At 47.6% G+C, this 13831-nt stretch overlaps 1 protein-coding gene across 9 annotated transcripts in view; it reads left to right on the top strand.

Annotated features, from left to right (window-relative positions):
* Positions 1–13831, top strand: part of LOC138754934 (transmembrane protein 217-like) — a 42054-nt gene that overhangs the window by 630 nt on the left and 27593 nt on the right. For 2 of the 9 annotated variants that reach the window (XM_069919966.1, XM_069919965.1), the window contains exons 2-3: positions 563–687; positions 7487–8159. In XM_069919966.1, coding sequence (XP_069776067.1) covers positions 7563–8159 — 597 coding nt within the window. In that variant the 5' untranslated portion in view covers positions 563–687; positions 7487–7562. The other 7 variants (XM_069919964.1, XM_069919963.1, XR_011351961.1 and 4 more) reach the window with 6 other exon arrangements.

Genomic DNA, 13831 nt, shown 5'->3' with positions numbered 1-13831 from the left:
TGGAGGGAGGAGGGAGGGAGGGAGGAGGGAGGGAGGAGGGAGGGAGGGAGGAAGGAGGAGAGAGGGAGGACTTCAGGAGCTGATTTACAGGGAAAGCATAAACAGATTATGGTTTTATTCCTGGAAGTTTAGAAGAATGAGGGAAGATTTGATATTTAAAATTATGAGGGATATAGACAGAGTAAACGTAGGTCGGCTTTTTCCACTAAGGAGATACAAACCAAAGGGCATGGGTTAAAGGTGAAAGGGGAAAAGTGTAGGGTGAATATTAGAGTGGGAGTGGGGGTGTGGAACGAGCTGAAGTGGTGAATGCGGGCTCAGTTTTGAAAAATTAAGAAAAATTTGGACAGGTACATGGATGCGAGGGGTATGGATTGTATGGACGTGTGCAGATCAGTGGGACTCGGCAGAAAAACAGCTCGGCACAGACTAGAAGGGGTGAAGGGCCTGTTTCTGTGCTGTAATGTTCTCTGCTTCTATGGAATTATTGGAGAGCAAGGAGGGGCGGAAAACTGGGACAGTTTTAAAGTTTAATGCCTTGTAACCCTAGAACAAATTTCAGGGCCACAACGTTTGTAAGAGAACCACTTGATTTATTTTGGAAAGCTTGAAAACAACGGGTGCGCTGCCAGTCCTGAAGTAAGCGAGTCTGCCAACCTGCCAGACTCTTATACTTATATACAGCTGGTAGGTGTCTTCTCTGCTCTTTTATATTTGTTCGTTTAAACCAAGTGGTCAAGCTTGTTCCCATTCTTATCTCCTTTTACGGACTGCAGCCAGAATCAGGCACCAGCCTCTGGAACCATTAACTTTGATCTTGCGTTGTTTTACGGTTGGTACCTTACGTGAGATTAGAACACCTTACAGAGCGTGGAAAAATCACGAAAGTCTGCAGACACCGTGGTTGAAGTAAGAAGACAATGCTGGCAAAACTCAGCGGGTTAAACTGTGTCCTTTATAGAGCAAAGATAAGGATGCATAACCAATGTTTCGGGCTTGAGCCCTTCATCAAGGTATGGACAAAATTTCGGCAGGTACCCGAACAAAATGGTAGTCGGGGGAGGGGTAGGTCCCACAGGCAGGAGGCAATAGGTCGATAAGCGATGGAAGGCACAGCTGTGTATGGCGGGGGGGAGGGGGGGGCGGCTCTGTGAATGGAGAGGGAAGTGGGGGCAGAGAGCTGGAGGAAAGCAGACAAGGAGAACAGAAGGGAGGGAGAACAGAGAGTAGCCGAGCCGACATCCTTCTCCCTTCCGACAGCACGACTCTAATCAGCGGCGAACTGATGGCTGAAACGCTGTGGTCATTTGCGCCAGAAGTCGGCGCCTGCGCACTAGCTGGGCTAACACTCCAGGCCCACCACGCGTACGCCTGCTGGTTTGGGCCGGGATCCAGGAAGCGGGCTTGCTGCTGTGGGGGGAAAGAGGGAAGGCGAGATGGGTCAGAGCGGGGAGACCTGAATCATTCAGGTCTCCGTCTCCCCAGGTTTGCCTGAATTTTCCCCAGGAGTCCCACATCCCCTTTTGCTCCCAGGTACAATGTACCCTCTGCACCCCCCTACACCTGCCCTTCACCATTTTGTTCAGGCGCCTGCTTACACATTGTCCATTCCTTGAAGAAGGGCTCAAGGCCGAAATGTTAGCTATCTTTGCTACATAAAGTACTCTGTTTGACCTGCTGTGTTTCTCCAGCATTGTGTTTTTAATCTTACAGCACATCCTGTTTTTACTCCAAAGAGGAACATCGTCCTTGGCGTTAACTTGTAACCAACTCTTTATATTTCATCATCTCGTCATTTAATGATAGCTCACAGGCATACATTGGTAAGATGGTTAAAAAAACGAGTTTACGAAAGCAGACAAGAAGCAAAATAATAAGATAAGAAACAGGATGAGGAGTCGGAAATCTGGCCCGTTGAACCTGCTCCGCCATTCGATGATTGTGGCTCATCTCCACCGACTTACCTTTTCCCCATGTCCCTTCATTTCCCTACTTGGTTGGAGGGCATTGAGGTGTGCAGAGGAACAGAGGGATCTGGGGGGTTATGGTACAGAGTTCATTGAAGGTGGATTCCCATGTAGACAGTATGGTTATGCTGGCCTTCATAAATTATAGTATAGAGTATAGGAGGTGGGAAGTGATGCTGCAGCTGTTTAAGGCATTGGTGAGGCCAGGTTTGGAGTATTGTGTTTAGTTCTGGTCTCCAATTATAGAAAGGATATAGATAAGGTGGAGAGGGTGCAGAGAAGATTTACAAGGATGTTACCTGGCTTACAGCATCTAGAGTATGGAGAAAGATTAAGGAGACTGGGACTTTATACATTGGAACGTAAACGGCTGAGAGGGGACTTGATAGAGGTATTTAAAATTATGAAGGGAATAGATAGACTAGACGTAAATAGACTCTTTCCCCTGAGGACGGGGAGGTTGGAACAAGAGGGAATAAGTTTAAGGGTAAGGGGGCAAAACTTTAGAAGAAATGTTAGAGGATGCTTCTTTACTCAGAGAGTAGTGGCAGAATGGAATGATCTTCCAGAGGAGATATTTGCGGCAGGGTCCCTTCTGTCATTTAAGAGAAGGTTGGATGTGAGGGGGTTGGAGGGTTATGGGCGTAGAGTGGAAGGGGGGAGCTAGTGGAGTTTTTCAAGTGAGCAGGCGCGGACTCGAATGGCCTGTTTCCACATTGTAAATGGTTATGGTTAAGAGGTAAAAACCTATCCAACCTTGTCTTCAATGGGCAGCGAATTCCACAGATTCCCCACCCTCTGGGTAAAGCAGTTCCTCCTCATCTCCATCCTAAATCTACTTCCCTGAATCTTGAGGCCATGTCCCCTAGTTCTGGTCTCCCCCATCCATGGGAGCAATTTATTACTATGTCTTTCATAATTTTAATAAGAATATAAAAGCACAAAAATTACTGTAAGCATAATCATAAACCTTTTCTTTGACTATTGGGTTCCAAACCATTGACCTATTGGGTCTGTCAGGTAATTGTGCATGTTGGCCTCTGTTTTCCTTAATGCTGGTGTATGTGGTCTGCCAAGTTGGTAATTTTTTCTGAGCTATCGGGGATAGAAGTGCAGCATTCCTGGCTCCCGATCGCACACATACCTCCTCAGTCAGCGAGCACAAAGTCCAACGCCAGTCGGTTCTCCATCGCCACTGCCCGGATGGCGACCGTTTTGGTCAAAAGCTGCATCTTGGCGTCCTCCGCTGCTCGGAGCCTGTCAGCTATGCCAAACATGTCATGTCAGACAGTCAAATCAGAAGGGTTAACAGCATGGAAGAAACAGGGAGACCTTGGGGTCCAAATCCATACATTTCTCAAGGTTGCCCGTGCAGAGCTGAGAGGATCATTTAAAAAGGCCTATGGGAAACTGGGTTTCATTAATAAGTGGATTAAGGTCGAGAGTCGAGAGATAATGTTGCAACTCGACAATCCTCTGGTGAGACCACACCTAGAGTATTGTGTTCACCTCATTATAGGAAGGATGGGGAAGCTATGGAGAGGGGGCAGAGGAGATGCTGCCTGGATTGGGAAACAAGACTTATGGGGCAAGGTTGGCAGAGCTGGGACTTTTTGGAGTGAAGAAGGATGAGAGAGGTCTACAAGATTCTCAGAGGGTGGACAGCAGTGCCTGTTTCCCAGGGCAGGAGTAGCAAACACCAGGGGACAGAAGAAGAGTTTAGGGGAGACATCAGGGATAACATTTTACATGGAGAGCTGTGAGGGCCTTGAATGCCTTGCCGGGGTTGGTGGTGGAGGCTAGAACAATCGGGGCATTTAAGAAACTCTTAGACATGGATGAAATAAAAATGGAGGGTTACGGGGCAGGAATGGTTTTATTGGTAGGAATATATAGGTCAGCACAACATTGAGGGCGTAAGGCCTCCACTGTGCTGTTATGTTCTGTGTGTCATCGGCCGACCGTTGCAGCACTGAGGCAAGGCATACAAGTTCTATAGAGCCCTTTGCCATACCATACATGGAGAACAAGAGCTAAAACACCTGCTCCTCTGTGCGGAGATCCCTCATTTTATTGTGCGGGTCCAGCAGGCTGATCCTTCAGGCCTGAAGGCTGGAGAGTGCCCAGACGGAAACTTAGGGGTAGCTCCAAATGGATGGAATTAGCGGCGACTCCTCTGCTTTCTGCTAACCCTACTCTCCACTCTCCCTTTCCCCCTTTTTTCTTTCCCTTAGATCTCCACCTCGTTCTCTCTCCATTCACCGAGCCGTCCCCCCACCCTCTGTTTGCTGCTGTGTCCCCCCTCCCTTATCCATCTATTACCTCCTGCCTTTAGGACCGTGCTCCTCCCCCTGCCCCCCTGCCCCCCTCCCCCCCACCATTTTGTTCAGGGCCTGCCGACATTTTTCCATACCTTGATGAAGGGCTCAAGCCCTAAACTTTGGTGACGTATCTTTATCTTTGCTCCATAAAGGACACAGAGCTGCTGAGCTTCTCCAATGTCGTGTCCACAAGCATTTGTTTTACTTCTGGTACCTATCGCTCAATTTAAGGTGTTGAGACTGATTCCCTACACCAGGGTTCTCAACCTTTTTCTTCCCACTCACATCCCACTTTAAGTAATCCCTTGCCATCGGTGCTCTGTGATCAGTAAGGGATTGGTTAAGGTGGGGCGTGGGTGGAAAGAAAACGTTTAAAAACCACTGTTTTAATCGTCCCTCATTGACTCGTTATGTGCACCATTTCAGGGCTCCAAAGGAAATGGGCCAACGACAATTTTTCTCAATCAAAATAGTTCAGTACCAATTGAGCAGTGATTCTCACCCCCACCTTACGCAATCCCTTACTAATCACAGAGCACCAATGGCCTCAGGGTGACTTAAAGCGGGATGTTAGTGGAAAGAAAAAGGTTGAGAACCCCTGGTGTAGGGAATCAGTCTCAAGGGTACCCCACCCCTGGCATGGATGGGAATATGTGACCAAGTCTAACAATTAGAATCAATCAGTCTCTTAGCATGCACATATTACATATATAAAATCCATTAATATTCAGTTCCTATTTAAGCCTATGTAAATGGGGAGCACAGTTAGCGCAGCAGTTAGAGCAACACCCTTATGGCGCCAGCGATCTGGGTCAGGGTTTGAATCCCACGCTGCCTCTAAAGAGTTTGTTTTCCCAGATCCACTAGTTTCCTCCCATCGTTTGAAAGATACCAGGGGTATAGGTTGATTGGGTGTAATTGGGTGGCACAGACTCGTGGGCCGAAATGGCCTGTTACCAGAAAAGCGGGCCATTCTGCTCTTCTCGTCTGTGCCGAAACATTATTCTGCTTGTCCCACTGACCTACACCCTCCAGATCTCTCCCATCCATGTGTCTATCCAATTTATTTTTAAAACTTAAGAGTAAACCCGCATTTACCATGTCAGATGGCAGCTGAGTGAGGAAGTTCCCCCTTTCACCCTAAAGCCACATCCTCTCATATTTATCTCTCCCGATCTAAGTGGAAAGAGCTGACTCGCATTTACTCTGGACGAAGATTTATGGAGGGGGTAAAAAGTCCACGTCAGCTGCAGGCTCGTTTGTGGCTGACCAGTCCGATGCGGGACAGGCAGACACGATTGCAGCGGTTGCAAGGGAAAATTGGTTGGTTGGGGTTGGGTGTTGGGTTTTTCCTCCTTTGCCTTTTGTCAGTGAGGTGGGCTCTGCGGTCTTCTTCAAAGGAGGCTGCTGCCCGCCAAACTGTGAGGCGCCAAGATGCACGGTTTGAGGCGTTATCAGCCCACTGGCGGTGGTCAATGTGGCAGGCACCAAGAGATTTCTTTAGGCAGTCCTTGTACCTTTTCTTTGGTGCACCTCTGTCACGGTGGCCAGTGGAGAGCTCGCCATATAATATGATCTTGGGAAGGCGATGGTCCTCCATTCTGGAGATGATGCCGCTTTAGTTGCCCATTCAGAGCCAGCTCTTCAGCGCTTGACGTCCTGCTTTGCGGAAACTGCCAAAATGTTTGGCCTGGAAGTCAGCCTGAAGAAAACTGAGGTCCTCCATCAGCCAGCTCCCCACCATGACTACCAGCCCCCCCACATCTCCATCGGGCACACAAAACTCAAAACGGTCAACCAGTTTACCTATCTCGGCTGCACCATTTCATCAGATGCAAGGATCGACAATGAGATAGACAACAGACTCGCCAAGGCAAATAGCGCCTTTGGAAGACTACACAAAAGAGTCTAGAAAAACAACCAACTGAAAAACCTCACAAAGATAAGCGTATACAGAGCCGTTGTCATACCCACACTCCTGTTCGGCTCCGAATCATGGGTCCTCTACCGGCACCACCTACGACTCCTAGAACGCTTCCACCAGCGTTGTCTCCGCTCCATCCTCAACATCCATTGGAGCGCTCACACCCCTAACGTCGAGGTACTCGAGATGGCAGAGGTCGACAGCATCGAGTCCACGCTGCTGAAGATCCAGCTGCGCTGGATGGGTCACGTCTCCAGAATGGAGGACCATCGCCTTCCCAAGATCGTATTATATGGCGAGCTCTCCACTGGCCACCGTGACAGAGGTGCACCAAAGAAAAGGTACAAGGACTGCCTAAAGAAATCTCTTGGTGCCTGCCACATTGACCACCGCCAGTGGGCTGATAACGCCTCAAACCGTGCATCTTGGCGCCTCACAGTTTGGCGGGCAGCAGCCTCCTTTGAAGAAGACCGCAGAGCCCACCTCACTGACAAAAGGCAAAGGAGGAAAAACCCAACACCCAACCCCAACCAACCAATTTTCCCTTGCAACCGCTGCAATCGTGTCTGCCTGTCCCGCATCGGACTGGTCAGCCACAAACGAGCCTGCAGCTGACGTAGACTTTTTACCCCCTCCATAAATCTTCGTCCGCGAAGCCAAGCCAAAGAAAACCCTTTATAATCTTGTAAACCTCGATCAAATCTCCCCTCATTCTTCTTCGCTCCAAGGAATAAAGTCCTAACCTGTTCAACTTTTCCCTGTAACTCAACTCCTGAAGACCCAGCAACATCCCAGATGATATTTATAACAATGCACCTGTGGTAACTCGATAAAGTCGAGTTGTAAGCACGAAAACAATCCATCTGGCAAGGGCATAACTTCTGCTGTGTCTTGTGTACCTTTTCCGATGTCTTTTTTGCATGTAAAAGAAGGTTTCAGCCCTTGGGCTGACGAAAGTTCAAGTGCTACCATGTGTTTGCAAGAGGTTACTCATCATTAAGTGAATTTGCTGGTGCTTGAGCTTGTATGTTGCACGAATGGTGAACCAACCGCTGGGGGCGGGTCATGAGGGAGAGGTGCCAATTTTAAACTTCCACTTTTAATTTTTTAACCTTTTTTTGCCTGTTGCTTGAGGCTGCCCAGTTCCTTGAATTCCAGATGATGGGGGATTTTTGTCGGGTGGCGGTGCCTTTCACAATGGCTTGAATTAAACTTCCCCCTGTTGAGGAACGGATCTGAGTGATTCCCATCTTTAATTGTACAATCTGCTGCAGTGACCTACTTGCCAGCCTCCGTCCCACTTGAATTTGGAAGAGCCCTCTAAACTTCAAAGCTTACCGGGAAAGCAAAATGATGAGCAAGGGGAAATTTTGGTCCGCGATGAAAAAACTGCTGGGTGGTAATATTTGCGGATTGAATGCCAAAGAAGGGACCGTTGTTGCTGGACTGTTTACGTTGATTTCATCAATCATGCACATGATCTTTGAAATAGGCAACTTGCGCTATTTGGTGACGGTGATAAACGCCACGGCTTTGGAGGATGAAAAGAAAGCATTCCTTCAAATGTTCAACTTCAACTGCACGTTAATGATCACCCTTATTGGTGTGGGCATCATTGCAGTTTTTGGCCTGTTCCTGTCCGTCTGGCGGGAGATTTTCTGGGGAGTAGGAATCTATGTCGTTTGGATCTTCTTGTATGAGTTTGGACAACTTTTCCTCCTCATCTTTGAAGGGCACATTCACTATCACTATCTAAGAGCCATGAAGATCCTGCACTGGGCCGGTTTGGCCATGGAAAGCATCATCCAATGCTACTGGCTTATCTTCTTGATCAGGCACACGATCGAGCTGTACAAAGTCAGCAGGATGGCCAAGGACCCATCAAAACTCAAGCGGATCCTCCCGCCAAAGCTCAAGTTCGGGACAGTCATGGAGATGGGGGTGTGATGGGGGGGGGGGGAGGTGGGGGATTGGTGACAAAGCTCCCTTTGCATTTCTTCCAACCTGCTTGGAATTTTTATGGGTGACTGCCCCACAGACACTGATAACAGCATCGTTCAGTTGATACACTGCAGGGAAGCTTGTCACTTGTACAGAAATTGAGACAGTGCTGTTTTACTGGGATTCCTGTTACCCATGTGAAATCTTGGTGTCCTCAACTCTGGTGACAATGGAAAAAAAATAAAAGTTTTATCTTGTGTTATTCACTTATCTTATGTTTTTAAGATGAATCCTTCAGGCTTGAAATGGTCGATTTCCTGTAGCATCTCCATGCTTTCACCCAGATCCCAAAACTTCACCCTGCAAAGGTCTCATTAACACAATACGCAGGCAAGAGCAAGATGGAGATGGCTGGGAATCTTTGCCAGCTTGGGCGGCATTTCACAAGATCCCAAGAACAGAAGGCGACTACTAGGCCCATCGAGTCTGTTCCGTAAATCTACACTAAGCTGCTCTACACTAGTTTCAATTTCTGGCCTTTTCCCCGCATCCCTCAACACCCTCACTAATGAGATACTTCTCTATTTCTTGTTTAAATACTCCCAATAATTTGGCCTCCACTGCTGTATGCGGCAGTGAGTTCCACAGATCCACGACCCTCTGGCTAAAGAAGTTCTTCCTAATCTCTGTTTTAAATGGATAACCTCTAATTTTCAGACTATGTCCCCTTGTTCTCGATTCACCCATAAAGGGAAACATCTTACCCACATCCACCCTATCTAAACCTTTCAATACGAAATGCCTCTCTGAGATCTCCTCTCATTCTCCTCTACTCCAATGAATACAACCCAAGAGCTGCCAAACGCTCCTCGTATGTTAGCCCTTGCATTCCGGGAATCATCCCAGTAAATCTCCTCTGCACTCTCTCCAACAACATCACATCCTTTCTAAGCCCAAAACTGCACACAGTTCTCCAAATAAGGTCTCAGCAGTGCCCCACAGAGCCTCATCAACACCTCTTTACTCTTATACGCTATTCCTCTTGAAATGAAGGCCAACATAGCATTTGCTTTCTTCACAACCAATTTCACCTGGTCAATAACTTTTAGGTTTCCTTGCACGAGGACACCCAGGTCCCTTTACACATCCGAGGTCTGAATTTTCACCCCATCTAAATAGTATTCTGCCTGTTTGTTTCCACTGCCAAAATGTACAACTGTACATTTCTCTATGTTAAATCTTATCTGCGGAAAGAAAAACCAAGGAAGGTGTCCTGATTTCGAGTTGCTGGCCGAAAATGTTTCTCCACAGCCACCTCCCGATCAGTTGAGCAATGCAGGCATTTACCAGGGTTCCGTATCACGGGGAAAAATGTGGGCACTGGAGGATGGAATGGGGAATGTTGGGATGGGGATTTAAGGAAGACTTGGAGTGGGAAAAGAACCATGAGTTGGGAATAGATGGGGGGGGGAGGGTGAGGGGTGTATTGTGAAGGCAGGGAAAGTGGGATGGAGGAATGTTTGGGAGTTCCGCGAGAGGGGCTTGGGAGGGAATATTAAGGGCAGGAGGGAAGGGAGAATGTTAAGGTTGGGAAGAGTGTGAGGGGAAAAATGGAATCAAGGTAGGGAGAGTTTAGTGGTAGAAATTTTGGGAATGAGAATATTTGGGAGCGACAAATATTAAACAGGCTGTGGAACATTCGGAGGGGAGGTTAGATTGGGTATTGGTGATGAAGTAAGTAATTGATGTAATGTAGTGAGATGGAAGGACAAAGTGGTGGTCAGAGCTAGAGATTCTTGGGGGGGTGTTGGGGATGGGGGGGATGTGGGCATAAACCCTGAGCATTGAAAAAGATACTGAGCGTACAGTTTGTTCATTTACCTGGAGGTCTTGGAGAATCATACAGCACTGATCAGGCCCAACTTGTCCATGCCAACCAAGTTGGCACCCAACGCCAGTTCCATTGATCTGGATTTGGCTCATATCCTTTGAAAGTTCTTCCAATATTCCGAAATGTCTGTTGATTGTCAAAATTCTGCTCGCTTTTCCAATTTCCACTGGCTCCTCATTCAAGATACAGACTTCCCTCTGAGTGGAAGAGTTGCCCCTCAGTCCCCTCTTAAATCTCTCCCCTCTCATCTTAAACCCAGGTTAGTTTTAGAATTGTGTATCCAGAGGTAAAGACTATAAGCCATTCACTTTATGGTGGGAACGTGGAATGAACTGCCAGCTGAAATGGTGAATGTGGGTTCAATTTTAATTTTTAAGAAGAATTTGGACAAGTACACGGTTTGGAGAGGTATGGAGGGCTATGGGTGGGGTGCAGATCATAGGGGCTAGGGAGAATCATAGCATGGACTAGAATGGACGAATGGCCTGTATCTGTGCTGTATTTCCAATGGTTCTATAATGTTTGAAGAACATCCGGCCTGTCAAGCCTGATCTGCCATTCAGTGATCATGGCTCATCTCCATCAACCTGCTTTTTCCTCATATCCCTTAATTCCCTTACTCTGTAAAAATCTACCCAACCTTGTCTTAAATACATTACTCCTTCAATGAGCAGCGAATTCCACAGATTCCCCACCCTCTGGGAAAAGCCGTTCCTCCTCATCTCTACTCCCCTAGATCTTGAGGTGATATCCCCCAGTTTCTGGTCTCCCCAACCAATAGGAACAGCTTACCTACCTCTACCTTATCGACGCTTTTCATAATTTTAAACAATCCTATAAGATCCCCTCTCATTCTTCTGAATTCCAGCGAGTACAGTCCCAGGCGGCTCATGGGCTGACCCCTCATCTCTGGAATCAACCTGGTGAACCTCCTCTGCCTCACTGGCAGGGAAAAGAATCTCAGGGTTATACAGTACGTGACGTCATGTATGGACTCTGACAATACACCTGAAATCTGAATCCAATGCCAGTTACTTCCTTCTTCAAGGAACTGAACACAGTACTCCAGATGTGACCACACCAAGACCGTATTCAGTTGTAGCAGAACCTCCCTGCTCCTCAATTTTCTCCCTCCAGCAATGAAGGGCAAGGTTGAGATATGAGAATTGCTTTATCAGGAGCAAGAGCAGGCTTGATGGACCTCTTTATGTGGAGCAACTGTATCTTGGAGTCTTTTTAAATGTCTCCATCAGTTCTACACAGACAAGCCTACTCAAAAAACACAACCTTCTGGCTCTCCAACCCAATAACCAGAATGGAAGGTATAAACAGTAAATTATCGGAGAAAATACAGTTGCTGGAGGAACTGAGCAGGGCATGGAGGTGAAAATACATTACAGATATTTCAGGCCTGAGGCCTTTACATTTTTAAAATGTTTAATTACATACAGCAGGGTAACAAGCCCTTCTGCCTCAGAAGCTCGTGCTGCCCAATTACACCCAATTTACCTCCCACCACCCCCCCCCACTCCACCGCCAGTACATCTTTGAAGGGTGGGAGGAGACCAGAGCCCATACAGACACAGGGAGAACTCCTTACAGAGAGTGCGGGATTTGCATCCTCATCCCGTTCGCTGGTGCTGCTAATCGCTATGCCGCCCCCTTCTTCAAGGCATGAGGTGTCTGACGGTTCCCCCCCCCCACCCCCTGCAATTCCTCTCAGTGACTAGTGGAGTTCCACAGGGGTCTGCTCGGGGACCCCCTTCTCTTTGCGATTTTTACAAACGATCTCGACGGAGAAGTGGATGGAAGTGTTTATGGATGATGCAAAGGTTGGAGAAGTTGTGGATAGTGTGAGGGTTGTCATAGGTTACCGCAGGATGCAGAGTTGGGCAGAGAGGTGACAGATGGAGTTCAATCCGGGGAAGAGTGAAGCAATGCATGTTGGCAGGTCAAACTTGAAGGCAGAGTACGGGGTTAACAGTAGTGTGGTAAACCACTGTTGGGCCGTGATTGGGTGCTGCCAGGTGGACACATCTCCCGAGACCGATTCTACCCATAACCCCTTGCATGCTGTCCCTTTCTCTTTGCTTTGATCAGTCAATGAGGTAAACAGTTGTTCCAGTCTTTAGTTAATAAAAGTCTGATCTTTTCCCAACTTTTGTGATTATTGATGGTGCATCAGGTAGGATACTTAACAGTGAGGAAGAACAGAAGGGCAAAATCCATAGATCTCTCTGGGATACCGCACCGATTAAGGACAGTTAAGAAGTCCTATGGGATGCTGGGCTTCATTGGTCAGGGGATTAAGTTCAGGAGTCATGAGGGTGAATTTTCAGCTCTGGCGAGGCCACACTTAGAATATTGTCTTCAGTTTGGCAAGGATGTGGAAGCTGTGGAGTGGGTGCAGAGGAAACTCATCAGGATGTTGCCTGGATTGGAGAGCGTGTCTATGAGGCAGGGTTGGCAGAGCTGGGGGCTTTTGAGCGATGATAGGAGACTTAATGAGTGTCTACAAGATTATGAGAAGCATGGACAGTGCCTTTTATCCAGGGTGGGAGTAGCAAACCCCAGAGGATATCTGTATAAAGTGAAAGTAGGGAGGTTTAAGGAGGATGTGAGGGGTAAGATGTTGTGGGGGCCTGGAATGCCTTGTGGTGGTGGAGGCTGGAACATTAGGGGGCATTCAAGAAACTCTTAGACAAGACGCATGGACGAAAGAAAAATAGAGGGTTACAGGGTAGGGAGGTTCGAGTTATTTTTGGAAGGTATGAATGGCTGAAGGCCCTGTCCTGTGCTGTAATGTTCCATGTTCTATAATGTATTCTATATATCTTTGCCTCCTATGGACACTGCTGAGATCCTGCAGCATTTCTGTATTTTTCAAGATTGCAAGATATTGGAACAGGAGTTTGCAGAGGTTTGGTGTGACACTGGAAACCTTGGCAAATTTCTTGTGCGGTGGAAAGTGCGCTGACCGGCTGCAACACGGTCTGGTACAGGGGAACCAATACCCCCAAGCGTAGAGCCCTGCTAAAGGTAGCGGACACAGCCCAGGACCTCATGGGCAAAACCGTCCCCCCACCATTGAGAACATCTACGGGGGAACACTGCTATAGGAGGGCAGCAGCGATCATCAAGGATCCCACACCCGCCCAGCACACGCTCTGCTCTCACTGCTGCTGTCAGGAAAGAGGTCTCGGGGCCTCAAGACTCACACTCCCAGGTTGAGGAACAACTCCTCCCCCTCCACCATCAGACTTCTCAATGACAAACTCAATCAGGGACTCATTTAAGGACTTGTGCACTTTATTGATTTTTTATTCTCTCTGTATTGCGCAGTCAGTTTGTTTACATTCATTATCTGATTACAGTACTTTTGTTTGCTTACAAGCTGTGTACATTTTTTTTGCACTACCAATAAGTGGTAGTTCTGCCTTGCCTACAGGAAAAAGGAATCTCAGAGTTGTATAAGATGATATGCACGCATTCTGACAATAAATCTGAAAACTAATTCTAAGAAGTAGGCCCATCGAGTCTAATATGAGCTGATCCATCTTCCCACTCAGCCCCACTCCCCGGCCTCTTCCCTGTAACCCCTGATGCCCCGATTAATCAAATAACTGTCAATTTCTGCCTTAAATACACCCAATGACCTGGTTCCCACAGCCGCCCGTGGCAACAAGTTCCACAGACTCACGAGCCCCTGGGTAGAGAAATTTCTCCACACCTTTGTTTTAAATTGACACCCTTTTATCCTGAAGCTGTGCCCTCTTGTCGTGGACTC

This window comes from Narcine bancroftii, chromosome 2 (assembly GCF_036971445.1).
Source record: "Narcine bancroftii isolate sNarBan1 chromosome 2, sNarBan1.hap1, whole genome shotgun sequence".
NCBI classification, from domain to species: Eukaryota; Metazoa; Chordata; class Chondrichthyes; order Torpediniformes; family Narcinidae; genus Narcine; species Narcine bancroftii.
The sequence above is the reverse complement of the archived record's forward strand: the minus strand, read 5'-3'. Positions and strand labels throughout refer to the sequence as shown.